The sequence below is a fragment of the Primulina tabacum genome, chromosome 11 (genome assembly GCF_025594145.1).
Source record: "Primulina tabacum isolate GXHZ01 chromosome 11, ASM2559414v2, whole genome shotgun sequence".
Lineage (NCBI taxonomy): Eukaryota > Viridiplantae > Streptophyta > Magnoliopsida > Lamiales > Gesneriaceae > Primulina > Primulina tabacum.
The window spans coordinates 36921995-36947124 of NC_134560.1; the positions used below are offsets into that span (position 1 = coordinate 36921995).

Below are 25130 nucleotides of genomic sequence, written 5' to 3' on the forward strand. Positions count from 1 at the left end.
TGTTAGAATATGGTGGGACAATTTATAGGGTCTGAGTTTAAGTTATATTTTGTATGGTTGGACTGAAAAATGTCAAGGGCACATTAGCTTGTATCTCCTGTTGTATGTCTAGACATATTTCCAGACTGCTGTTTATGTATTTCATTGCGGTTGAGTTACTCATCTGCTGTATACTGCAGGTACGACAAGAGAAGGAAAAATTTGGGCAACATGCATCTAAGTTTTTGTCCCGCTACATATGGGTTTATTGTGGACATGGACCGGCTAAAAGAGGCATAAGAAGGTACTTTTCTAGTGTGCTTCTTTAGCTTGCTGTACCTTAACTGCGATGCTTTCATTTCTGCCACTCACATCCACATATGGTCGCTTGCAATAAACATAGTTGATTTTCCATCTCTCCAGGGAAGTTGACGAAGCATTGAAACCTGGCATCCATGCTTTGATGGACTCCTGCTCAGTGGAGGATCTTCAACTTCTTCATACCATTTTTGAAGGTGAACATTTCCGTTGAATCAAATTCCATATTCAAACACGAGCTCGGTGCTTGGCAACACAAAATAAAAGCAAGAATTTACTGATGTATGTGCCTGAATGTTACCCGCTTGTTTTTACAGAGGGACCTTGCAGAAGCACTCTGGCAGCCCTACAACATGATTACAAACTTAATTTTCAATTTCAAGGGAAAGTTTGATTTCACGTTCTTATCGGATTTTCTGGCTAACATGGACCTGTTCATTTACTCAACTATACTCAAACGAGCTGTGAATTGGTGCCGATGCCAGCCAGAGCTTCGTGGAACCTTAATTTAAGGTCAATATCAAGCTATCCTTTTCAAAGTGCGAGATAGAAATTTAAATTTGTCGTAACTTAGGTTTTTTCCCCATCTCTCAAAGAGTAGAAGGTAGAAATTTTGTATGATAGTGAGGCTAAGTTTGGTAGAGGAATTTGGTGGGTTTATAGTTTTTTAACCCACCTAATCTCATGGTAGGATTTTTATTTAACCTAGTCAATACCTCCTAGCCTCACCCCTAGGATTATTTATCCAACTCTTAATTCATCCTATTTTTCTAATTTTACCCTTCTCCTATATTCAAACTCACCACCACCGACCGCCGGCCGACCATCGCCGTCGCCGCTGGCCGACAACCACCAACTGCCGGCCGCCGCCGACCGACAGCCGACTACATCCGCCGCCGACTGCCGACCAACAACCGCTGACTGCCGGCCACCATGCCGTCGCTGAAGTGGATGGACAATTTTGTCAATTTATCAAATGATTCTTAATTATCTCATTCTTAACAATCATACCAAACATAATATTATTTTATCAGTATATATTATATTTCTTCTTCAATCATTTTTTTTTATGATTTATCTCTTAATCATTTCATAATTTTATCTCAAACGTAGCATGAGTTGTATAACACAAGAAAATGTAATAATAGTGTCAATATCTGTTTTACTTTTACGCTCGGCCTGCAACTTAGAATAAACTCGACATAGATATATTCAAAGAAGTCATGAACCAACGTAGATTATACAAATTGATAGTGAAATGCTTTTTATAATTAAACAATGGGTTTTTTTTAAAAAAAAAATCAGCAAAAGAAGCGATAAATTGGTGGCTTTAAGCATGATGAATATGACATCAAACTTTGTTATTGACAAATGGCAGTAGTGATCACTTGAGTACTGCTGGAGCTTGGAAGTGAAGTAGACCCAATAATCTAATGGGATTGATGATTTTTACAACTCAAATGAAATATGTGTTGAACACTTAAAATAAGTATATAATGATATCCTGTAATATGGCCTTCATAAAGAAAAAGCTATCGATTCCATCACGTTTGATTAGGTGAGGGAATGAGGCAATCTTTTTCTCGAAAGATGATTTTAGAAATTGGAAGAAGTTGGTAAAACGCAATCAAAATAACAGATGTCAACACTCTAATGAACTGATGGATGGAGCTGTGGGGGAATCATAAGTTCCTCATGTTGATGAAATTCTCTGTACATTTATAAAAACATACGTAAATAATAGTTTATTCAATCTATTAGAGTTAATTGCGTGTAGTCGTATAAATAATACCTAAACTTTTCCAAAAAAATGTAAAAAAAATCTTTAAAGCAACTAAATAATTCGCATCTTCCCTTTTACTTTTTTAAAAAAATATATATATATACATAAATTTATATTTTTATATATTATCTAATTATTCACTAATAAATATAAGTTTTATATCTTTATATTTATCTTATATAACTATACCGATGCGTTTGGTAGGGGTTGATTAGGTGGGTTTATTTTTTTTAACTCACCTAATCACATGTTTGGTAGAGGTGATTATTTAACCAAAGTTATCCCTCCTATGAATGATTAGGTTATATTAGGTGTGATAAAATAATCACTCTTCACCCCTTAAGATTATTTATCACTCTTAATTCATCCTATTTTTCCAATTTTACCCTTCTCTTAAATTCAAACTCACCACCACTTCCCTACACCGACCGCCGGCTGACCGCCGCCGCCGTCGACCGTCACCGACCACCGCCGATGCCGACCACTGCTGCTGTCGCCCGCCGCCGCCCGACCACCCCCTCCTCCTATCGGCCGAGCGCCGGCCGATAGTCGGACCGCCGCCGCTTCTGGCCGGCCAATCATCGCCGCCACCGACCACCGCAACAAAACTGGAAGGACAATTTTGTCAATTCATCAAAAGATTATTATTTATCTCATTCTTAAAAATCATACCAAACATAATATTATTTTATCATTATCTACTTCGATCATTCTTTTTATCATTTCTCTCTTAGTACATTTCCAATCCACTGCACTACATTCTGCACTACATTGGTGTTACACTAAAATATCTTCAACCACATTGCACTACATTTTGCACTATAATAGAATATTCCAAGGATATTTTTTTTTTCAATATTAATATTTCTGTTTTATGTTAATTATTTATAATTTGATAGTATAATGATAATTAAATATTATAATTTATATATTAAAATTTATATATTTAAATATTTTAATTTATATATTAAAATTTGAATTAATTATTCATATTAACAAAATAATTATTTGATTTACGTACAATTATTTAATACAAACTATATTTTAATAAAATCAAAATATCATTGAAAAAAACACGTTCATTTGATATTAAATTAATAATACAACAAAAATACAATATTAAATATTCGAATTACTATATTGTTCACATAAACACATTTTTTTATTTTTTATTTTTACATTTAATTAATTTCTAATCAAAATATTAAAAATTTTATAATTAAAATTTCGAAAAAATATTAATTAATTAAATATTAAACACTTATATTAAATTAATCAAATTAAAAACTAAAAAAAATTAAAAAAAATAAAAAAAAATTGTGACGCAGCAAAATTGTTGCGCCACATGTGGAGCAGCTTGTAGAGCTGCTCCAATCCAGCGCCACTTTTGGTGCTGGATTGGAGTGAAAAATCATGGCACCACAATAGTGGCACCAATGTGGTGCCATGATTGGAGATGGTCTTAATCATTTTATTATTTTATCCTCTGAATCAAACGTAGGATGTTACTTCCCTTTTATATTGAAAAAAGTTGGCCGGTGAGTGCTATAAATAGTTAGGCCACCCATCTCAACTACCATAGAATTAGTCCACAAACACATCTGATAATTGTGATCACACTAATTCTTCGCTCATGTATTACCAAAGAAGGAACACTGCCTCTTCAATCTTAGATGTCTTCTCTCTGAACCCTCCGCCATATCCAGTTCTGCTGATCTTGGCCCTCATTTTCGTCTTCCTCGGACTCCAATGGTACGTTTCCTTCGAGTCTGTGGTGGAATCCACAGAAGAAAACATGGGATGGGTGCTGATGGCAGTGACCCTGGTGCTGGTGTTTGCTGTCAAGTGGCTATCGAGTTTTGAGGATTCAGGATGTTGGTTCTACGGGAGGTCTCCGTGGGAGAGGAGGCAGATGGCGTCGTACTTCCAGACGTCGGAGGGCGGCAGCTCGCCGTGGGGCGTGGCGGCGGTGATCGTGCTGTTGCTTGTTCTTATGCAGTATCAGTCTGTTTTTCGTGATAGTTGGTTTATATGAGTTGTAAGGGTCAGGCGAGATTTGGGCTTCGACTTGTATATCATAAAATAGTGAAGGTATCTTTGTAAAAATTAATTAAAGTATGAAGTTTTTTTGATGGGATAGAATGTTGTTTTTTTTTTCTTTCTTGTGTTGTGTTATCAAAATTGAGTCAAATTCTATAATTTTTATTTTTTTTGTTAGTTTGAATTATGCTTTAAAATTTTATTTTTTTCCTGTAAAGATCATGACTGCTTGATGCAGAAAAAAAAAGGATTGAAATTTTCAAAAAATAAATATAACAGATTAAGATTAAAATTTGACAATATGAATTGCTATATTTGAAAAAAGAAAAACATGAGATACCAAAATACACAATTTTCTCAATGATCGAATTTGACACGATAATATTCTAATCACACTAATATACTTAAATATAGAGAGAATTTTGACATGATGTACATCTATCGTGTACACTTATGTGAACATCGATGATATGACACTCGTCTATTGGATGTACAATTTTGATATAAATGTAAGCGTACGACGAGTGTACAACATATTACAACTATATATATGTTGTCTATCGTGCCCACTTATGAGGTGACACTCATCTATTGAATGTATAATTTAGATATGTTTCTATCACATCTAATAAATGAATGTCACTTTATTGGTGGACACAGTGACAAACACAGTGGGTGGACAATGAAAAAGCTACCATGAAACAAGAAGCGGATTCCATGGAGTCCCAATCACCAAATCTTGGATATTTTGCTCACGTTTATGGAATTAGATATCGATTCAAAACTTGGAAATAGATAAACAAAAATTATAACTAACCCTTGAAAATTATACACCAAGATTAGAAAATTTAGTAAAAGTATTAAACAGAATTATTATAGACCGATAGGGTCACTACACATCGTGGATCGATATACTCTCCATAGTCATTTATTTGAACCAAAAAATGTAACCAGTTACTTCTCTTAGACAAGTTTCTCTTTTATCCAAACTATTTATTCACGTTTTCTACATTAATTATTGTTATGATTGATCAAGTTATTGGGTCAAAATTTAATGTGTGTCGTGCTAATTTGTTCAGAATTCAAGAAGTTCTTTATATGATTTTTGTTATGACAAGATAATCCGTACACTTAAAAAAAAAAAGCGAGCTAACACAATAAAATACAAGCTACGCTAACTAGATAAATTATATTTAGAGTAGGTCTCTTATGAGACGATCTCACAAATCTTTATCTGTAAGACGGGTCAATCCTACCGAGATTTACAACAAAAAATAATACTCTTAGCATAAAAAGTAATATTTTTTAATGGATGACTCAAATGAGAGATCCGTCTCACAAAATACGATGAGTAAAACCTACAAATTTTTGTCTCCGTCAACTCGAATACCGTCGAAAATAAATTGATTACACGAGTGTTATTCGTTAACCTTTGATTAAATATGACATATAGTGTTGGTCATCATAATGTCTTTCATAAATTTATGAAGAACGTGACACGCAATTATGTTGTCCCCCGCTGCTATGGTTTTATTTAATTTAACTGAAAAATATTATATCCAAGATTATTATTTATTTCCATGAATATACAAACTTGCTTGTTTAGCAATTTAATATGATGTTGTCGTCTTGAACGTGGACTGACATGATGATTTTGATTTGTACGTATCGTAAAATTTTGTGTACAACATAATAAAATTTTAAAGTTTTTGAAAATGAATTATGATTGAATTTTTTAATAGTTTTATTTGAAACGAGTTACCTTTCTAATTGTTCTATTTTGTTTTTAAAAATATTTGAATGTAATAATTAATTAATCGACTAAATCAAAGAATCATTGTTGAGTAGGTCTCTTGTGAGAAGGTCTCACGAATTTTTATCTATGAGACGGGTCAACCCTACCGATATTTACAATAAAAAATAATACTCTTAGCATAACAAATAATACTTTCTAGTAATATTTTTTCATGGATGATCCACATAAAAGATCTGTCTCACAAAATACGATTCGTGAGATCGTCTCACACAAATTTTTGCCATCATTATTTGGCCAACCAGGTGAAGTTAGATGTTGATAAAGAAGCAGCTGCACAATGTGTATTATCTAAATCTAGATTAAGAAGGTGAAGAATAGAGACAAATGGTCTCACAAACTTCAAAAATTGCAAAATGACTTTTCAGTAATTTTTATAATTATAATATTACTCTTATTGATATAATATAAATTAAATTAATTAAAAAATTATACAAGCACACACAGACACTAAGCATGATTTAAAAGCTCCACATATTAGAAAAAAAACATTAATTTTTTATTTCGTGTATTTAGAATTTATACAATACTTATGCTTCAAGAAGTAAAATCACGATGGGAATACTTGTGCTTCTTCCGTATGAACATATATTTTCTACACGACGAGTTGGGACGACCCATCTTCGGATTAACTACATGTCCATTTTTTATTCATTGCGATGCCTGAATTGTGACATATAAATTTAGAGTAGATCTCTTTTAAGACCTCACGAATCTTTATCTGTGAGACGGATCAACCATACCAATATTCACAATAAAAAGTAATATTTTTTCATGAATAACTCAAATAAGATATTTATCTCACAAAATACGACTCGTGAGAACATCTCACACAAATTTCTGCCATAAATTTATTTAAACCCTCTCTTCAAAGCTAATAAGCTGCTAGTGTTAGAGAGCGCTTATAAGTTACTGTCAAATATCCAATATACCATATATGAACGTGATATAGCATGTCGGGGAACATAATAAAAGGAAATTACTCATCTTTCTAGATTCACACCAAACCGCATGTACTTCAATAATTAATCGGATCCGCCAAAGGGAAACCACTTGGACTGAAACGTGGATTGGTACGACACCAGCACAACCAACAGCAACATCAACAACACGAGCACCGCGATGCTCCATGGGAATCCCGCCACCCCACGGGCGAATGCCCGCTTCACTTGACGACCATGGTGCGAGAAATTTGACAAGTCAAATCCTCCACCAGATAGCAACCTCGAACGCATGAAGAATATCAAGAAAACAGGCACCAAGAAGAGCAACAACTTGAAACTTGTCACACTAATTTGAAAATGCTCTTTGTATGTAGAGTATTGAGACAACGATAACAAGAAGATGACGATAGTGAAAACTGCCACGAGTGGAAGCGGTGGGGTGGAGATGGAAGCCAAGGTTTGATCAGTCCAGCCTTGTTTCCACTCTGGACCCCTTCTCTTAGAATAAACCCAATCCATTTCTTTCATTTTCCTTTTGCAGAGTAGTAGTTTAATATAGGAGGATAAAGGCGAGAGATGCTTTCACTCCAGAGGTGGCTTTAGCATATATGCTTTGAGTGCGGATTTATTAAAGATGTTCAGGCTTGATGCCTATCTTAACCACATAATTGAACAGATTTTAAACATGTTAAATTCAAGATGCTCGACTCTACTCATGCCACATTAAAAATAAAGCATAATGGTCTCGATATTTTCAGATGTTCGAGCAGTTGAGAGACAAATTACAAATTGTGGTAATCAACCAGGACATCACTTAGCTAATATGAGTGCATAATACCCATAATAGAACTGCTACAGGGAAAAAAATGTCAGTGAACTCTACAATCCCGGCTCCATCATATTTGTTTTTCAAAATTACCAAGGAAGATGAGGCGACACTGTAAGAGGATGCTATTTAGATACCAGATAAGGGAATGACAGGTAGTGACGTTACCCATTAATCCATCTGGTACGAGCGATTCTCCAATCTATTTTTTTGTGTCCAACAAACAATCAAGCCATAACCTTCTTGGAAGTAACAAAATTGATAATGGTGGCAAACACGGAACCCTGTAGCACGTGTAAGTGTGGACATCAACATATCAAGAGATTAAAAAGCCAAAAGTAAAAACCAGAAAGAAGTGTCTCCCACCACCAAAAAACTTTTATCATAATATTTTTCTTGCATGTCAATTATCGAAGGTAAAATCAGTTCTTGAAGCATAGAAGTGTCACCTTTAGGGAAGCACCATTGCTTTGCAAGCTCGGCACAGTTGCTTCCATTGACCGAACCTGACAAAAAACTCATTAATGTTCACAGAACATACAAACAATGTATATTTAGTTTTATACTAGCATTCTGAGCATATGGCAGATAGGAAGTTTGAAATTAAATAATCTGAGTAATAGCAGGAAAAATACAAATTTTCTTTTTCATGGAAATATAGATGAGGGTCAATTTCTGAAAACTAGAGGTTTAAACTGACAATAATGTACCTCCATATATAATCCGAGTTTTAGAAACAACTTCAGCAGACACGTTCTTACTGAGCCAATCCCGAACAGCTACATGAACTTCCTGTGCTTGATCTGGTGTAGCCACTTTGCCAGTTCCAATTGCCCAACAGGCTCATATGCAATCACAATTTTATCCCAGTCTGGAACGGCATCTGCATTTTATAAAAGCAAAAGACTGAAAACAGATTAAACAATATGTTTTCGCATGAAATTCCTGTTTCAACTTTCTCACACAAAAAGACTGAAAACAGATTAAACAATATGTTTTCGCATGAAATTCCTGTTTCAACTTTCACACACCAAGAAAGAGAGAGTAAGAGTTTAAACATGCCGGCAAAAGCCTTCAGCTGCTGGTAACAAACATCAAAAGTTTTTCCTGCTTCCCTTTCTTCCAACAACTCCCCGAAGCATTCGATTATTCCTACATTCTGGCTCAAGACATACGCAGCCTTCTTCCCAATGAACTGCATCTGCATACGGTTTGGGTGAACAAGGCTTTCTAAAATGGAGCAGAGTTAGCAAGAATTGGAAATGGTGAACTTTAACGCGATGAACTCCTTTCATCTTTTCGCTTTTAATAAGTCTGACAAAATTAAAAGATTTTCCATTTTCTCTTACTTCATTGTCTTCTCCAATTATGTCTCCGTTCAGAATGCCCCAGAACAACCCACGCGCAACCAAGGTCGTTTATTTGTTCCGCACTGCGCAATAATGTTAACACATAATACATCCCAAAAATGTGTAACATTTATGAAACATCAAATCATCATCCATAGTACTTCAGTAAACAGATTAAATTTGAAAAGTGCTTTCGGTCACAAACAAGACTACTCTTTGTGTTTAAAACCGAAAAATAATATCATAATCATTGCAAGTAGAAAGTGTGGCACACACTTGATCTCTCCCGTAAAAGCACCACCTTTACCAATCCAACAATTCTGAGCTGCTATCTCAAAACGATCAGATAGTGTGTTCTTTACTTGATCAATGTAGACAAAAGGAGGTGCTACAACATCTATGAAGGGCAAAAGCAAAAAACAGTAAGATTAATTTGAATATATTTGAAATCCATGGATTTGAAATCCGCCAATCCAAACACAACCTAAGGGATTGGAATTCTTCTCAGTTGATATGGTTGCAATTCATATCAGAAACAGCAGGTTAAGCTTAAACCATGCTTATAAGCTTTCGTGGTGATTCGCCACATTAAACCATGGGGAAAATGTTATATCCAAGATGCAGATTTTCAAAGGAAATAAGTATGGAAAAGTGAGAGAACCAAGTTATCTTGTTCGCAAATCAGAAGGAAACACACGATGATATTCTTAGAACTACATCGCAATCAAACAAAGCTAAAATTTTGAGATATAATTTAACTTTTCAGAAGCCCATCCAGTGAAATGGAGAACCTCAAACTTGAGTGATTAATGGAAAAATTAAAGACAACATAAAACCCTCTGAATTTGTCTTTATGACATGACATAAAATGAGATATTAACAAGGAGAACTCACCAACATCAGACTCCAATGTTGCAGTGTTTATATCAGAAACCAGCTTGCTAATAGACTCACCGGTCCCATTCTAAAGTAAAGTTTCAAGAAACAAGTAAATTAACTGAGAAAAAAGGGAAGGCCAGGATATATAAACACAAATGATTCATCAGACCTCATCACGTTATATGACTATGAAATACTCCAAGGAAGATAGGAGAAAAATATTACAGTTGACATCTATGATATTACAATTTATTTATTACATTATATTAAAATACGAAGCACGCACGTAAAAAATCAAATTTTGTTATCTGGAAACAACTTGCAAAGAAATTGCTCATGTAACTAGAATAAATTTTATTAAGAAAAAAAAAGAATATTTATTCGAATAACCTAAAAGAAGAAACTGCAATGAAAAAGAAGTCCTGCGAATGGACAATTCAAGCAGTTTCGATAGATTACATTGTGATCAAAGGTTACTGTGAAAAGATTATGGCATAGTTTGGTACACAGTATAAGAGGGATTGATAAATAGTCCTCCTTATCCCATGTTTGGTAACTTTTTAAAAAGCCCATGTTAATATAATGGACCCTTGATAAATAATTATTTAGAATGATAAAATGTCCTTCTATTAGGTGTGATAATTTTAATTTAATGATAAAATACACTACAAATGACTTAATTGCCCTCAATTTATAAATGATTTTTATAAATCTATGCTAGTAGGAAGAAATTAAAATCAAATAAATATTTTTATTTATTTTTTATATTATATAATATGATAATTATATAAATAAATTCGAGATAATTATATAATTAATTTTATAAATATCAATAAAATTATTAGTATCACTCGATTAACTTAAAAAATTAATATTTGACTTGAATCACGAAATCAAGGGCTCAATTATCATATTATGTAATATATAAAATTAGGTAAAAAAAAAAATAAATTATGCAAACACTATCGGCGCATGAACAGATAAAAAATATGAACTCAAGCAACAAGTTTGAAATTATAAAATTTAAGGTTAATTTTGTCATTACAATCTAACATATAAATTTAATCACTCTTGTTAAAATCATACCAAACATTAAATATAATATCCTACATCTTATTTATCCTTAACTTATCCTTATATTATATATCACATGTTTATCATGTGTATCAAACTATGCCCACAAGTATAACCAATCCGAAAGTTCAATGTTCTTTTTGACTCCGGAAGCAGAGGAAAATCTAAGAACATTTTACGACAAAGTCAAATGTAATTACATGATACATGGATACATCATTCACAACATCTAAAGCGATAGATATTTGTATAAAGTTTTTGATAATTTAGAATTTTCAAGTTGAAGCCAGAAAATTAGGCAATGGAACAAAACTAAGAAGCATTCCGATGACAAAATGATACTTACACATTTGCAATTTCCACCAACAAAGAACTGAAGCGAAAAAAACATCAAGATCAGGCACGGAATATAGAAAGAGCAGATCACGTAAGGCTTATCAAAGCAAAACTTCTATCCGTCGAATTTTACTAATTTCAGAACTGCATTTCACATCTGCAATGTACATAATACATCATCCACAGAATAGAAAAAGGTACAAAAAAACCACATATATAATTGACCTTGCCGGAACCAGCCATCATAACAACGCCACGGCAGCAGGCGAGGCGGATATGAGAATCCTGCAACAACGAATCTCTAGAGGTGGAGTTAGAGTTGTCGAGCTTGAGAACGGATTTCCTGAGGCCGGAGGAGTGAGTGGAAAGCTGTGCCGTTGCGGCGGCGGCGCCGAGTGACGTGGAGACAACCGCCATTAGTTGATTTCGCTGGTTGGGAGGTTAAGTCAGCGGAGTTGATGCGTCAGTCCTCTCGTGTGGCGTTAAAGTCCATGCTGTTCGTCTGCTCACGTGCCACGCGTCTCACAGGAGCGTGAAGATTAATATACCAGATACAAATTAATAGTAATTAATTAAAATGTTCAAACTTGTTTTTTTATTTTTAACAACATTTTTTATTAAATCATTTCTCAATCACGTGAATTTATGCGAGAAAATCTCACGATTTAATTTTGTGATAAAAATATTTTATTTGAATAACTCATAAAAATTAATATTTTTATATTAAAATATTACTTATTATTATAAATATTGACAAAATCATTCATCGACCGAATAAAAATCCGTTTCACGATACACTTGCTATTTCCCAATATGAAAGTAAAAAAGAGTTTAACTACAACATAGTTATAAAATAACAATGACATCAATAATATATTACAATTATTTATATAAATTAATTTAGTTACAAAATAATGATAATAAATACGTAATTATATTGTGAATTAAAAATTTTAAAGAATTTATAATAATTTTAAAAAAAAAGAGAAAAAAAAAACCTTAAGCGCGCAGCGTCACGCGATGGTTTGAGGCAAGCGCAATTGGAAGGAAAAAGTAAGCTTCATTTTATAATTAAAACTAATGACAATTATAATAACCTTTAAACAGAGCTACGGCTTGGCGCTTGAAAAAACACAATCATCAAATATACAAGAAATACAAGATTCTTAGCTATCACAGAATAAAAAAGTTACAGATAATTCCCCAGAATCATCAGCTAAGGAATCCATTTAAGTCCCATCAAACGCTATCGTTCCAACCCTTTTCGTTGAAGCCTGTATGCCATGTCCATAGAAGTGAAGACGCGTTAAGTAAACGAAAACAATAACAGTTGGGGTTGATGTTGTTCCAGAAGAAAGGAAACTCTACACATCCTATTATTATAGTTCCTTTACCTTTATCATGAATCTACTTTTTTGCCACCGGCAATACTGTCACATGAGGAGGGCTGCACACTGTGAGTGGAAGAACATCCGCTGGAAGAACTAACATCCGTGAGGCTGGTTTCCTTCCTTGAAATTTTCTTGGTTTTTCTTTGCTTCGACGAGGAATCCTGATATTATCGTTACAATTAGTTTCAAAGAACTCAAAAACATGCTCATTGCTCACTATCAAGCATACATGGCTTGTACTTACTTGCTCTGACGCAGATCCAGGTGTTTTTAGCTCTAGATCTGTGGCAATGTCATTTGAGTCATCACTTTTCTCTATCCTACTCTCTCCATCCGGCGACTTGTTTCTAGGGTCTTGTTTGCTTGAATTATGAGAAACGCTACCTTGCTGCATGACTTGCGACGCTAAGATCGTGGACTGCTGTTCCAACATGGAATTATGGGCCATATAAGGTACGTATGTTGAGCATGGGTTAGGAACTGTGGGATTTTGATTCCCGTAAAATGGGTATGGCTGCAATGATGGATGTAAAGGGATCGGTCCAGTTGGTATTGGGACTGGCATAGGAAAAGGATAAGAAGGTGGATGCATGACAACAGAATGATCCATTCCAGCCCATGGATACATGACCCTCATTCTCTGTTGATACTGGGAATTGAGGCCATCGATATCGGATTTAAGAGATGTCTTCTCTTCTCTGAGATCATTCTTCTCCTGAGTTAACTGTTTGGAAAAAAAAAAAGGAAGGCACAAATCATGTTTCAATCGTCTCATTGCAGAAAGAAAAATCTCAACAACGATTACCTCACGGGATTCTTCAGTAAGTGCTGCATACTCAGCTTTCAGTCTGTCAACTTGAGAAGCCAAGTCCTTCAGTATTTGAATGGTATCCGTGAGTATAGAAGCTTTGTCGTTTTTAGGTCTATCTGGATCTGCAAATAATGGTCACCCGTAACAAAATATTTTCACATTTTTCCATGAAATTTAATTTAAGTTCAAAAATTGCTCCATGCAATGGGCTGGTATAAAATGATTGCTCCACGCAATGGGCTGGTATAAAATAAATCCTCATGCTTTAACCAATAAAAGACCGGGGTACAAACAAATTTCGCAACTCGCAAATTTTTTAAAATACTGAACAATAAAATTTTAGTCTGGAAACCGTGTCAACATTTATCTATTCTTTCCTATTAGCCAAGCAAAATTAGCTTCTCCGGAGCTCCATGTGCTCGATGGAAAAGAAATCAGTGTGCTCTAAGAGGCCAGTCTTGCAAGTTCTTCAATTGTGTATCAAATCTAGTAAACAAAATTGTTCATTGGGTTTTTTGCAGTTAGCATGACCTGCTCGCGAAAATCAAATTTTTTTGTATATAATTTATTGAACACACACACACATGGGTTTACCAAGAGTGTTCCCCAACTCTGTGAATTGCTCATTCAAACGATCTCTCCTTAATTTCTCACGATCAGCCTTTTGGACTTTTCTCGCATTAGTAGAGTCCTTGGTTTCTGCTTCCATCCTTCAGTCAAAGTCACATACACGATAAGATGATGAAGAACCTAGTTTCATGTGATTAGAAAACAAATTCTCCAAAAGCAGCTCTGAAGTTGAACTAATAAATTTATGGCATGAATATACCACATGAATATTTCTTCATAGAACCTATACATAACATAATGACTATAAAAAGCTTACGGAAACCCAGTAACAACTAACAACCGTTAAGATCAAGAGAAATTCACTTCCTCGAATTATAAATCAAAACAACTTAAAGAAGGTTAGCTATAAACTACTGTGAAACCACTGAATTCCTATTCAGCATAGTGTGTGGTTGCAACTAGCACGAAGACAACAAATTCATCCAAAAATGCACACAGTACGAGCACTAACAACTTGATAGTGCTTGCCTGCTTGGACTAAGGGTAAACTTCTTGTTAAAATTCGATGAAATATCATTTAAACTCACACAACAGGTTTACTAATTTCGACTCCATTTCCTTAGTTTCCAATTCATAGCAATATGTGACAGATTTTCATGGTCTACAGAACATACACAGCTCGAAAAGCTTTTTTCTGAAGAGAACACGAGTTTGATAATATTTAATCATTATTGAAGTCTCATACCGACTCAGGAACTCAATTAGGTAGAGGCCATTGATGCAATCTGGATAGCGAAACTTGTAAATCAGTGTTATTTGGAAGGCGAAGCTAACACTTTCAGAAATTTGGTTAGAAATGTAAAAATTTGCTGGCTATCTTTGATATAATCATATGCTCAATACTTACCTCAATAAGATGCACAATTTTTCACAAAAAATGCATTCTTTATCTTCACATACAATAAATGTTTTTCTTATGCTATTTAGACAAATTCACTTTGTGTAAAATAACCATCTCTTTTCTTTCAATGCGTATGCTTAAGTCCATTAAAAAAGACCAGCTCTCGTGACAAAATAAAGAGGAAAAAGATAGAACGGTCACCACCATTAATCATCTCTCCTCCACTCTGTGCAAAGAAATCGAAGTCCCCTCGAGGGCAAAATTCAGTAAGCCATGATCGCACCTATATAATAACGGTCTCAATTGTGGGGAATAGCAAAGAGCAGATCATGGTCCACTAGGTGGTAGTGCCTTAATCCCACTTATTATTACATAAAAGGACCAGGGTGTTTAGCTTCTCCCATCACATTTTCTGTTTTAATTGATTGTTTCGGAATCGGAGTTGGAAGTATATACTAGAAAAAAGCTGGGATTTCTTTTGTGATAGCTGCAACAATAGTATAATAAATTCTCTCTATCACAACACCTTATCTGTGTACTTACAGTTACGGCATTCTCTAGGTAAGCACTAAGCACATGATCATATCAAAATGAATGAAAAAACGCAACGCAAGAAAAATCAAAAGGTTCAGACCTGCAATCGGCGTGGGGACGTGTGGACGGCACTAGCACATCGGGCGAAGGCTGGAAATTGTTGGCGTCCTGAAGTGGTTGAAAAATTGAATCGGACTTCAACTGATCCATCATAGGCAAGGAAAATTGAGAGTAGCTTGTTGGGTGGAATCTGGAATGGGGGAATTCATAGAAAACGGATAACGCAGACCTCGTGGGATTCCCAATTTCTGAGACTAATGCTTTGCCTATACGACTACGCATTGAATTAGGGCCTTATTGGAGTTGTCCCCTTCATAATTCGTACATCTTTCACAAAGCGCCTACTTTAGAGTCTTTTTTTAAAACCAACCAACTAAAAACACGGAAATCAAATCTGGAGTTTTTTGTGGTACGATTTCACGTATTTATATCTCCGAAGCATAGATATCGAGCTCTAAGATTTTCAAGTTTAAGCGAGATTAGCACATGCTTAAGCCTGAAAAAACATTTTTTTATTTTTAGTGCAATTGTAGATAAAATAATATATAAATATGCTAAATTTAAATCTGATGCATTAATTCTCATATTCATAAAAGTATAAAAATCTTAAAATTGCAATCTTTATTTGTTTTTGCAACTAGATCACATTAAAAAATACTACATTTTTGTTAAATCATTATCATAAATAGATTTGATTAATTGTGCTTAAGTACACTTAATTAAACGTTTTAATTACGCTTAATTCGATCAAACTACAGTTTAATCACTTTTTCCGCTTTTCTCCGAAGCGGGGCATTTTTTTCGAGCTTCAAGCTTAAGCGCTTAAGCGGACTTTTTAGAACACTGTCCATGACTAACATCGATTTAATACATATATGTAGTGAAAAATAAAATTTTTGACATAATAAATATTTTTTTGTATCGGGTCAGATATTCATATCAGTTGAGCCCATCACGATTTTTTTATATGTATCTATTACATTTTGCACCACATAATATTTTTTATTTAATTTTTGTGATATATCTTTTCATTTAATTTTTATTTCCTCAATTTATGCCCATTTTTTTGTATGATTTCTCTAACCGTGACCTATTATTTATTATATTTTCTCTTAATAGTTTTTTAACACTTGTTTTTTCAAGTTTTAACTTAGTTTAGCATGCTCATTCGGCTTCTTATCATTGATTAATGTATTTTGGGATGAATATAATTATAGAAAATATATTTAAAGATTGGAAAATTCACTAAATACTTAAATGTAAATGAGAAATTTTTTTCCCTTTGAAATGAATGAGAATTTCATTATTATTACAAAAAGAGAACATAATTTATAATTAAATTGTATGAGACTCTCGTTGTTTCTCTAAATCTTGGGCCAATTTTAAATTTAGTGCTAACATTTGGGCTAAATTGATATATTATTTTAACATAATATAATATAATAGGTAGTGGAGAAACGCAGTAGTTGAATAAATACACACCAGCAGCGGTGGCAGCTGAAAGAAAAATCAAATCTTGGTTAAAAAAATAAATAAAATCAAACCCTAGGGTTGATTGTGTGGAAGGAGGGAATCATCATGGCGGGTATGGGTGACGGGTACGTGGGCACGGCGCAGGATGCGGTTCGGATCCGCCGACTGGAGAAGCAGAGAGAAGCCGAGCGCCGTAAGATCCAAGAGCTCAAGAAGAAAACTGCCGCTTCTGAAGGCCAACCGGGTCTCCTCCAGTTCGGCTCCAGCACTTCTGAGGTATCCTATCACCAACATTTGAAGAATTTACCGTTGCGTTTTCACAGTTAAAATTGGCTTCTTAGTTCTTATCGCGTTTCCGTTCAATACCTTTTATGGAGGATTGTTGAAGTTGCTTGAAATTCGAGTTTTTCCTGCTTTGAAGTGGGTTTTACTCCACATTTAATTCAAATTTAGCTAGAATGTAATTTGCTTGCTTAAGGTATTGCCAAGCTTTAATGTTTGTGTAATATGATCAAAGCCTTCTAATTTATAGATTATAATTTGTGAAGTATTATTTTAACTTTTATAAAATGGGATTGAGAATTCAAGGTATTCAAACTATCAAATCTGGTCAAGCGTATCAAAGAAGGACCTGAAGCTGGGGTTTTTTTTGTGGAAAAAAGATATGGATTTATTTGAGTTTTGAGTTATTTTGGATCCTTAAACAATCTAGCCAAGTTCAAGTACTATCACAGGTCCTAAAAATAATTTGATCAAGCTCAGAAAGTGCATTGTAATTCATTTTTTATGTTTGGAAAAGACCGAACAACACTGTTTTCTCATGTTAGGCTTGCTAGCTATTAAATCAGGCTTAACCACAGTAAAGTTCTTGATGGAAATATTCAAGTCATGATTGAATTTTATGTTTCATGTTCAAAAGCCAAATCTGGGTTTGTGATTTGTATAATTATGTAGGTACTGTGATAAACTTGATTATAGCTCAATAAACAATTAAATCAAGCTTGGACATGATTCCAAGTATAATGGCAGGTAAAAAAAAGGTTAAAATAGTGAGCGAGAGAAAATATATCCAATATTCAGTTTAGTTTTTATAAATGCTTGTTATCCTGTTATTTGTTATTCTTCTGTATTTAATTGGAGAATCACTGTCATTTGTGCCCAGATTCTTGAGACTGCATTCAAGAAGGAAACTGTTGGTTTGGTCACACGGGAGCAATATGTTGAGAAGGTGCATTACACTCTTTCCCCCTTTTTTTGGATTTTTGGGTTGTTACTTGTTGAAATGATGCTTCCTGCTTCAGAGAGTGAATATTAAGAACAAAATAGAAGAGGAAGAGAAGGAGAAACTCCTAAAATTACAGCAAGAGTGAGTGAATTTTCTGGCTGGTGAATATTTGACATTTTGGTCTTAGGCTTTTATGTAAGTGTTTTCTATCATTTCTTCTTTGTGTAGAGAGGAGGAGCTTCAGCTGCAGAAGCTGAAGAAGAGGAAAATAAAGGCAGACCCTCGACTATCTTTTGCTGATGATTTTGAGAACAGCGCAGAGGAAGACGAGGAAAACAGTGAGTACTATCAGTTTAGACCCTTTTGCACTATTTATCTCTGCTACTGGTGTTCTTTGAATCGAATTTGAAATACATTGATGTTATTATAACTAAGGTTTGATAGCTCCCTTTAAATTTTCCAAGAGCCACTTTATTTTCCCATGATTCGATCTTTTGGACAGTGCGCTCTAGTATAATTGTTGTTGGAAGTAAACAGAAATCCATGATTCTCATGTTTCCGTGGTTGGTCTTTATATTTTTTTTGCTGATTTGTGGTTACTTCTCTCTGATGGCTATACAAAGTTAGTCTTTTGGTCATTGTTACTTGCCCCTGGTTGTTTTACATATTTTTTAGATTTGTCTTTGCATCTTTTTTTCTTTATTTTGGTCATTATTTCATTGATATTCTGTCTCTTGTTGGAACAGGTTGTTTGTAATTATCTTTTTTGCTTTATCTATGTCTTTTCTGGTCTGTTTGTCAAGATGAAGATTCAAAATCTTATCTTAAAAGGCCACATTTTGCTTGGTTGTGTTGTCTGAAGTTATTTTGGTGGAATGTTGAAAATATAGTATGCATCTGTTTGAAAATAGGTGCTGTAAAACCGGAACTCCCTTTCCAAGTATGTAGGACAGTTATATAAATGGTGTTACCTCTATGGAGTATTTATGGAGATAGGCATGTAAGATATTTCATTGCAACTGGAGAAAATTGAAATTTCCCATCGTTATCGTTGGGATAAAGTCGAGTATTCTTATGCATTTGTATTCCTTTTGATACATCGTTTACCTTCTGTCTGAAGACAATGAAGACTTTGAAAGGCCTGCACATAGAAAATTTGGCAAAGACCCTACAGTTGAAACTAGCTTTTTACCGGATAGGTGAGCTATCATTCCCTCATACAAATAACCGCAACCTTCTGTTGCTTTTGGTTCTTTACTTATCCTTGGCCTTTGGAGTTTGAAGCATACTCTTACAGTGAGAGGGAGGCTGAGGAACAAGCTGAGCGCGAAAGGTTGCGGAAACAGTGGGTTCGAGAACAACAGCAGATCAAAAGTTTGTCTAGAAGTCCTATAGCTCTGATGAGTGTTGATGTGCTAAGGATTGTTTTTCTGATTCTCGTGTTTGCTTTCTGTTTTTTGTGTTAGATGAGCCTCTTGAAATTACTTACAGCTATTGGGATGGTACTGGCCATAGACGAGTGATTCAGGTTGAGATTTACTTTTTCTCTTCTTTCATTCCATTCCCTCCTACATGTTGGTGAAATTTTATCCTCGTACAGTTTTTTCTTTACTTTGTCTACTGGTATTATCATTACACATTTACACCAATATAGGTTCGGAAAGGTGATACAATTGGGGAGTTTCTTCGCTCTGTTCAGCAGCAGCTTGCACCTGAATTTCGAGAGGTTCGGACTACCTCAGTGGAGAATTTACTTTATGTGAAAGAAGATCTCATCATCCCACATGTAAGATCTTCAGCTAAAGACAAAAAAATCTCCAATCTCCACATTAGATCTTAAAATATAAGAGCAAAGTAACCACAAGCAAGTGTTTTGTGCATCTTGCTACGATTGTAAAAATATTTTTTTGTTGTTGCAGCAACACAGTTTCTATGATTTGATCGTGAACAAGGCTAGAGGGAAAAGTGGACCGGTAATGTCGTCTTCTGGCTTAAATCAGTATCACAACTTTACTTGTACTACATTTATTTCTGCTTAGTAGATGTCACCGTGTAATGGTTGGTGTCCTTTGTGGCAAACCATGATTTGTGTGATCAGTGATGTGTTAAATTTCATCTAGATCATTTATTGACAAAGCAATATCATGAGAGACTTTATCTAATGAACTGCTTAGCATAAAAAAGTTTCAGACCAAACTGTTAGGTGACATATTATTCCCATTATTGATGTTAAATAACCGGCTAAATTAATTGGTGTCCCCAGAAAGTTTATGAGACGGAACTCCTGCGAACAAATGAACAGTTGTGGTATTTTTTTTTATGTTTTAGGTCATTCTCTAGTTTAGGGATCTATACGTTTGCATCATATGATATAATCTCTCTAAAACAGTGACAAAAATCTTTCCCTCGCTCCGTTACCTCTTCTTTCTCTTTCTTCCTCCTTTTCTATTTCATTTTTTCCCTTTTTGCAGTATTCAGTATTTAGTTGTGAGACATGCTAAAAAAATTTAAGAATGGGAGGCCTCATTTCTGCAATTGTTCTTGTTGTTGGTCAACTTCATTTATTATGTTTTGAACTTTCATGTGTATTTAATTTGCTTGTTCGCTCTGCATATCTTGTGTTTACTACTTCATTATGCATGTTATTCGAACCTTTCTATATTTTTATATATTATATAAATATATAAATAAATAAAATTGGCCTAGCTTGTGAAAACCTCTTAAGTGTGTTTTGCCTTTTGCATTTGTTATACAGCTTTTCCACTTTGATGTTCATGAGGATGTTCGAACCATTGCTGATGCTACAATCGAGAAGGATGAGGTAATAAATCTAAGCGTACTTGTGAGTTTTTCTTATTAGAAGATATAAATGCATGTTCAATCGGGTATGCATCTTAGTATCATGATTTATAAGATTGTATGTATGCCTGAGAATTTTCCTCGTGAATGGTCCTATATAACTAACATGAAAAGCGCCAGCAGCATGTTGGGATAAATCATATTTGTATTTTACATGATTCACATCTATATCCGGGTATATGGAAGTAATGTTCATTATTCAGCATAAATCCCGTTTGAGTTTTTCTGAAGTATGCAATCGATTTTGAAACATGTTTAATCAATCGTCTTCAGTACTGATTTCAACCCCATTCCTTCTCATCATACTCCACAAATATCATTTGCATAATGTTTATTACATGGCCACGAGGTATTCTGGGTTGTTTTAGATCTAGAAATTCAGCATTTCACGATTCACTCTATTTTTTTTTATTTTTTATTTTTTTCATTGGCCCTTTTGGTAGTTGTAAACCAGTTTACTGATTAATGGGTCCCTCTTGTTCAACAGTCACATGCTGGTAAAGTTGTGGAGAGACATTGGTATGAGAAGAATAAGCACATATTTCCAGCTTCAAGATGGGAGGTAAATCTCTCCACTTTTACGCTCTGTATAATATTTAAAGATGATTCTTATTCGTTTTGATAAAACTAGATGTAAGAGCTTATAGCATCTGGGTTAAATAACTGCCAAGAAGTCTCTTTTTTACTCTTCTTCTAAAATGTTGAACGATTACAGACATCATTGTATAAGCTCCTTATCATGTAAGACTTGTCGAGTCTTGACTGACAATAAGAATGTTGAAGTCATATAAATGTGGCATTATTTCAATACGATCCTGTGTTGTCTTCTTTAGTTGGTATATCTTGAAATTTACAAAGATTGTGTTTGGAGCGAATAATTTGAAATAACGGATCCCAAATATGTGATTTCATTTCATTTGACTTGTTTGAATGGACCTTAGTGGCATAATGTCAAATTTATCCACTATCAACTTAAAACTTATATGATAATTAATAATTGTGATGCGTTTTAAATACATCCAAGATCTTAGTCATTTGATATCAAGGTTTGGAATTTTTTTCAATTAAGTCCCTCCATCTAAACAAAATTCGTCATTAAATCCAACCTAGAAGACGTTTCTCTAAAAGAAGAAACTTTTGTGAGTTTGCTGATTGTGTCACAATTTATGGTGAACGTTTTATTTTGCATCATGAATAGACCATTTCCCCAGTTATCTAATTCTGGTTGCGTCCTTGGCAGATATATGATCCAACAAAGAAATGGGAGCGATACACGATTCACGGGGATTGATTTCTATGTCTTGGTGTATACGGTAAACTAAAATGGCATATTTTTCCTCTTCTTGTACCGTGACATCAGTTAAAAGTTGGTGATCATCATGGAGTATTAATGGTAAACTACTTAAAGGAAGCATTGAACCAAAACGATTCACTTGTACGGGAAGAACTGTGGTTTGTTGAAAGAGATTCACTTGGACTGGCAGAACCGTGTTTTTTTTATTCTTTCAACATGCAATTGGCTTTAGTACATGATCCTTACGCTTTTGTTCTTGCATGATGTAGGCCCAAGAACAGATTCGTAATAGCCATTTTTTATCTTTTGCAAAATCAAAATTCGTTAAAAATGAGTTTGATTTGGAAATATTGAAATCACTAGCTGTCACTGGTTTGGCATTCGTATGGGCTTATCCATCATATTGAGTAAAAGTTTTTAGTGTTTCTTACTCGATTTTCGAATTCATCGAGTTGTTTAAATTCTCCATGGAGCTTCAACTGAAGCTTACGATCTGTTGGGTCTTGTTACTGTTAGCTCTAAGCTTCTGTCAAGGCAACAATGTGAGGGTTAAGATTGTTGGACTCGTACATTGCGGAGAACGCAAGAAGAAACCATCTTTAGGTACGCTTTCGCGGGGCAAGTGATGCAAGAGAAAAGGTTGATTTATGGTGTTTTGAAGAGAAACACCTCCCAATTTTTTTAAAAAAAAAAATTTGACGAACAAGATCGCCTCGTTGCATGTAGAATAATCTTTTAATGATTAAATCTTATGTTCTATGTCCAATGTTCGATGATATATTTTTTGTTAGAATACGTGTCGATCAAAACAACTTGTGGTTCGGATTTTTATTGACTCTAATGTAAATCAACATTTATTTTTTAATAATATTTTACGATTTTATTCAATTATGAAATTATAATTTATCTGTATACGCATACAATCTGCATAGATAAAGTCTTTCAATATATTGTAGGATGAGTGCTTACCGCTTTACCAAAAACTATAGATGGTGTAATGGTGCAACTCAAATCTTTTAAACAACACAACAGCTCAAGCACCACAGTTTGATCGCTCTTTCAAGCAGGGACAATTATTGCATCCAACAATCTATCTCCCAATAGTTGCACTCCTTGCGATCAATGAGAATCGAACCCGTGACCTTGGCTATGATACCAATTGTAGGATCGAGTGCTTTTCACTTTACCAAAAGCTATAGCTGGTGGTAATGGTGCAACTCAAATCTTTTAAATCGCACAGCAGCTCAAGTACCACGGTTCGATCGCTCTACCAAGCAGGGACAATTATTGCACCCAACATATACAATAGGTACCATGAGGTCTGCCTGTCAACGTAAGATAATGAAACTCGTTAGGAAGTGTATCGTATATTCTAAACAGGTTCCTATTCGAATCAGTCGCCTAAAACAAGGATAAAGGTCGCTTGAGCTCGAGACTAACATCTGTGATGTAAACGACGTGTTTCATTGACAAGGGCATGGAGATGTCCATTCACACAGATGGGTGATCATATAACGATACACTAAACAACCCTCCCTCGGACAGTCCAAGTGGTTCTCACTTATCAAGTGAAATAATCTCCGGTTATGGTTGTACAATATTAGTCCTTTTGACCCGGGACAATGTAGGGGTTATACGTACTAGCATGAACTTTAATCCGTTTACCGACTCCATTGAGGGTCATCAGGTAACGAGGTTGAGTGTAGTTTCGAAATACGTAAGAGCAAATGCATTGTAGTCGGGAATTCATCGTTTGCTTGCTGGTGAAGATATCGTATGTGATATGATGAGTTAATAGTGAAAGGAGTCTCTGGCTAGAGCAATAAATGTGCTTTAGGGAAATGTGTTTTCCTAGTTGCACATATCTACTCAAAGATAAATGACATCGTTATCGAATTCATATACAACTCTCGATATACCAATAGTTGAAGATTCAATAGGTTTATATGTGTTGAAGAGACTGTCCTGTACGCTAACCATGACTTAAGGTTCTTGCAGGCACTAGCAGTGATACCTAAAAGATCATGAGGCAGTGCTACTAGATGCTCTTAACATGATCTGATAGGTGCAATCAGAAATGAGTTTTGACATTCTTGATCAAGAAGTTAATGAAAAGAATGTGACTAACTACGGTAAGTCCGAATGAGAATAAATATTATTCTGAATCACATTGAGATGTAAACCCACGGCTAACTGTATCCTTGTACCATTGAGAGTCACACAAGTATCAGACTATGTGTTCCCGTTGAGAAAATCAAAGTTCAAAGAGTTGAACTTGACGACTTATAGTTTGATGGAGATCAAACATGAAGCTTATAAAAAAGTTTATGAGTTTCTTCCGTAAGATGAAAGAAATAAAAGTTAGCTTAATTGTTAATTAAGGAAGGAGAGTGGAAGTGACTGTTTTGGTAAAGGATTCACTGAACTGACAGCTTCCCAATATGGTAGGTGAAAATTTTGATCTTCGAAATTTTTATTTTTAATTATATGAACAAGATTTGTATCCTTGATATATCGACGTTCTCGGATTGTCGATCGGGGTTATAATGAGTTCGGAATCAGTTATTTAGTGAATTGAGAATTTACTAATTAAATATTTGTGCTAGTAGTAGTGACTACTAACATACACAAATTCTTATAAATGTTCTATAGGAGTCTAGAATTAAATTAA

The 25130-nt window shown here is 34.6% G+C and overlaps 4 protein-coding genes and 1 pseudogene across 5 annotated transcripts; 2 read left to right on the forward strand and 3 right to left on the reverse strand.

The window, feature by feature from the left end:
• Window positions 1–3713: 3713 nt before the first annotated feature.
• LOC142519814 (uncharacterized) lies at window positions 3714–4115 on the forward strand. The gene has a single exon (XM_075622837.1). The coding sequence runs from the start codon at window positions 3714–3716 to the stop codon at window positions 4113–4115; it is 402 nt and encodes a 133-aa protein (XP_075478952.1).
• A 2787-nt stretch (window positions 4116–6902) lies between these two features.
• Window positions 6903–8146, reverse strand: LOC142519039 (uncharacterized). The gene has a single exon (XM_075621926.1). The coding sequence runs from the start codon at window positions 7403–7405 to the stop codon at window positions 6959–6961; it is 447 nt and encodes a 148-aa protein (XP_075478041.1). The 5' UTR covers window positions 7406–8146; the 3' UTR covers window positions 6903–6958.
• On the reverse strand, window positions 7566–11828 carry LOC142519038 (triosephosphate isomerase, chloroplastic-like; annotated as a pseudogene).
• A 606-nt stretch (window positions 11829–12434) lies between these two features.
• On the reverse strand, window positions 12435–15905 carry LOC142518959 (transcription factor bHLH121). Of its 2 annotated transcripts, XR_012813677.1 has the most exons (7): window positions 15649–15905; window positions 14138–14253; window positions 13538–13665; window positions 12977–13456; window positions 12736–12893; window positions 12537–12615; window positions 12435–12487 (listed from the first exon to the last, which is right to left on the reverse strand). XR_012813677.1 is itself a non-coding variant. In XM_075621823.1 (6 exons), exons 1-5 carry the CDS (start codon window positions 15888–15890, stop codon window positions 12741–12743), a joined length of 1119 nt encoding a protein of 372 aa, XP_075477938.1. In that variant the 5' UTR covers window positions 15891–15905; the 3' UTR covers window positions 12435–12615; window positions 12736–12740. The 2 variants fall into 2 exon arrangements, 1 of the variants encoding a protein (XP_075477938.1); XM_075621823.1 differs by having other exon boundaries at window positions 12435–12615.
• A 1184-nt stretch (window positions 15906–17089) lies between these two features.
• LOC142518781 (protein XAP5 CIRCADIAN TIMEKEEPER) lies at window positions 17090–22693 on the forward strand. The gene is made up of 12 exons (XM_075621596.1): window positions 17090–17357; window positions 18244–18309; window positions 18383–18447; window positions 18535–18644; window positions 19427–19505; window positions 19604–19680; window positions 19773–19834; window positions 19961–20092; window positions 20226–20279; window positions 21062–21127; window positions 21653–21727; window positions 22406–22693. The coding sequence occupies exons 1-12, from the start codon at window positions 17187–17189 to the stop codon at window positions 22454–22456; spliced, it is 1008 nt and encodes a 335-aa protein (XP_075477711.1). The 5' UTR covers window positions 17090–17186; the 3' UTR covers window positions 22457–22693.
• Window positions 22694–25130: the final 2437 nt, after the last annotated feature.

Bases quoted from the DNA above. Each gene is read 5' to 3' on its own strand.
- LOC142519814 (XM_075622837.1), top strand. From the start codon at position 3,714: ATGTATTACCAAAGAAGGAACACTGCCTCTTCAATCTTAGATGTCTTC.
- LOC142519039 (XM_075621926.1), bottom strand. From the start codon at position 7,405: ATGAAAGAAATGGATTGGGTTTATTCTAAGAGAAGGGGTCCAGAGTGG.
- LOC142518959 (XM_075621823.1), bottom strand. From the start codon at position 15,890: ATGCGTAGTCGTATAGGCAAAGCATTAGTCTCAGAAATTGGGAATCCC. The intron at 14,254-15,648 runs GTCTGAACCTTT...CTTTGACTGAAG, and splicing joins CGTCCCCACGCCGATTGCAG to GATGGAAGCAGAAACCAAGG. The intron at 12,894-12,976 runs GTAAGTACAAGC...CGATAATATCAG, and splicing joins CTGGATCTGCGTCAGAGCAA to GATTCCTCGTCGAAGCAAAG.
- LOC142518781 (XM_075621596.1), top strand. From the start codon at position 17,187: ATGGCGGGTATGGGTGACGGGTACGTGGGCACGGCGCAGGATGCGGTT. The intron at 19,506-19,603 runs GTGAGCTATCAT...ATACTCTTACAG, and splicing joins ACTAGCTTTTTACCGGATAG to TGAGAGGGAGGCTGAGGAAC. The intron at 21,128-21,652 runs GTAATAAATCTA...CTTGTTCAACAG, and splicing joins CTACAATCGAGAAGGATGAG to TCACATGCTGGTAAAGTTGT.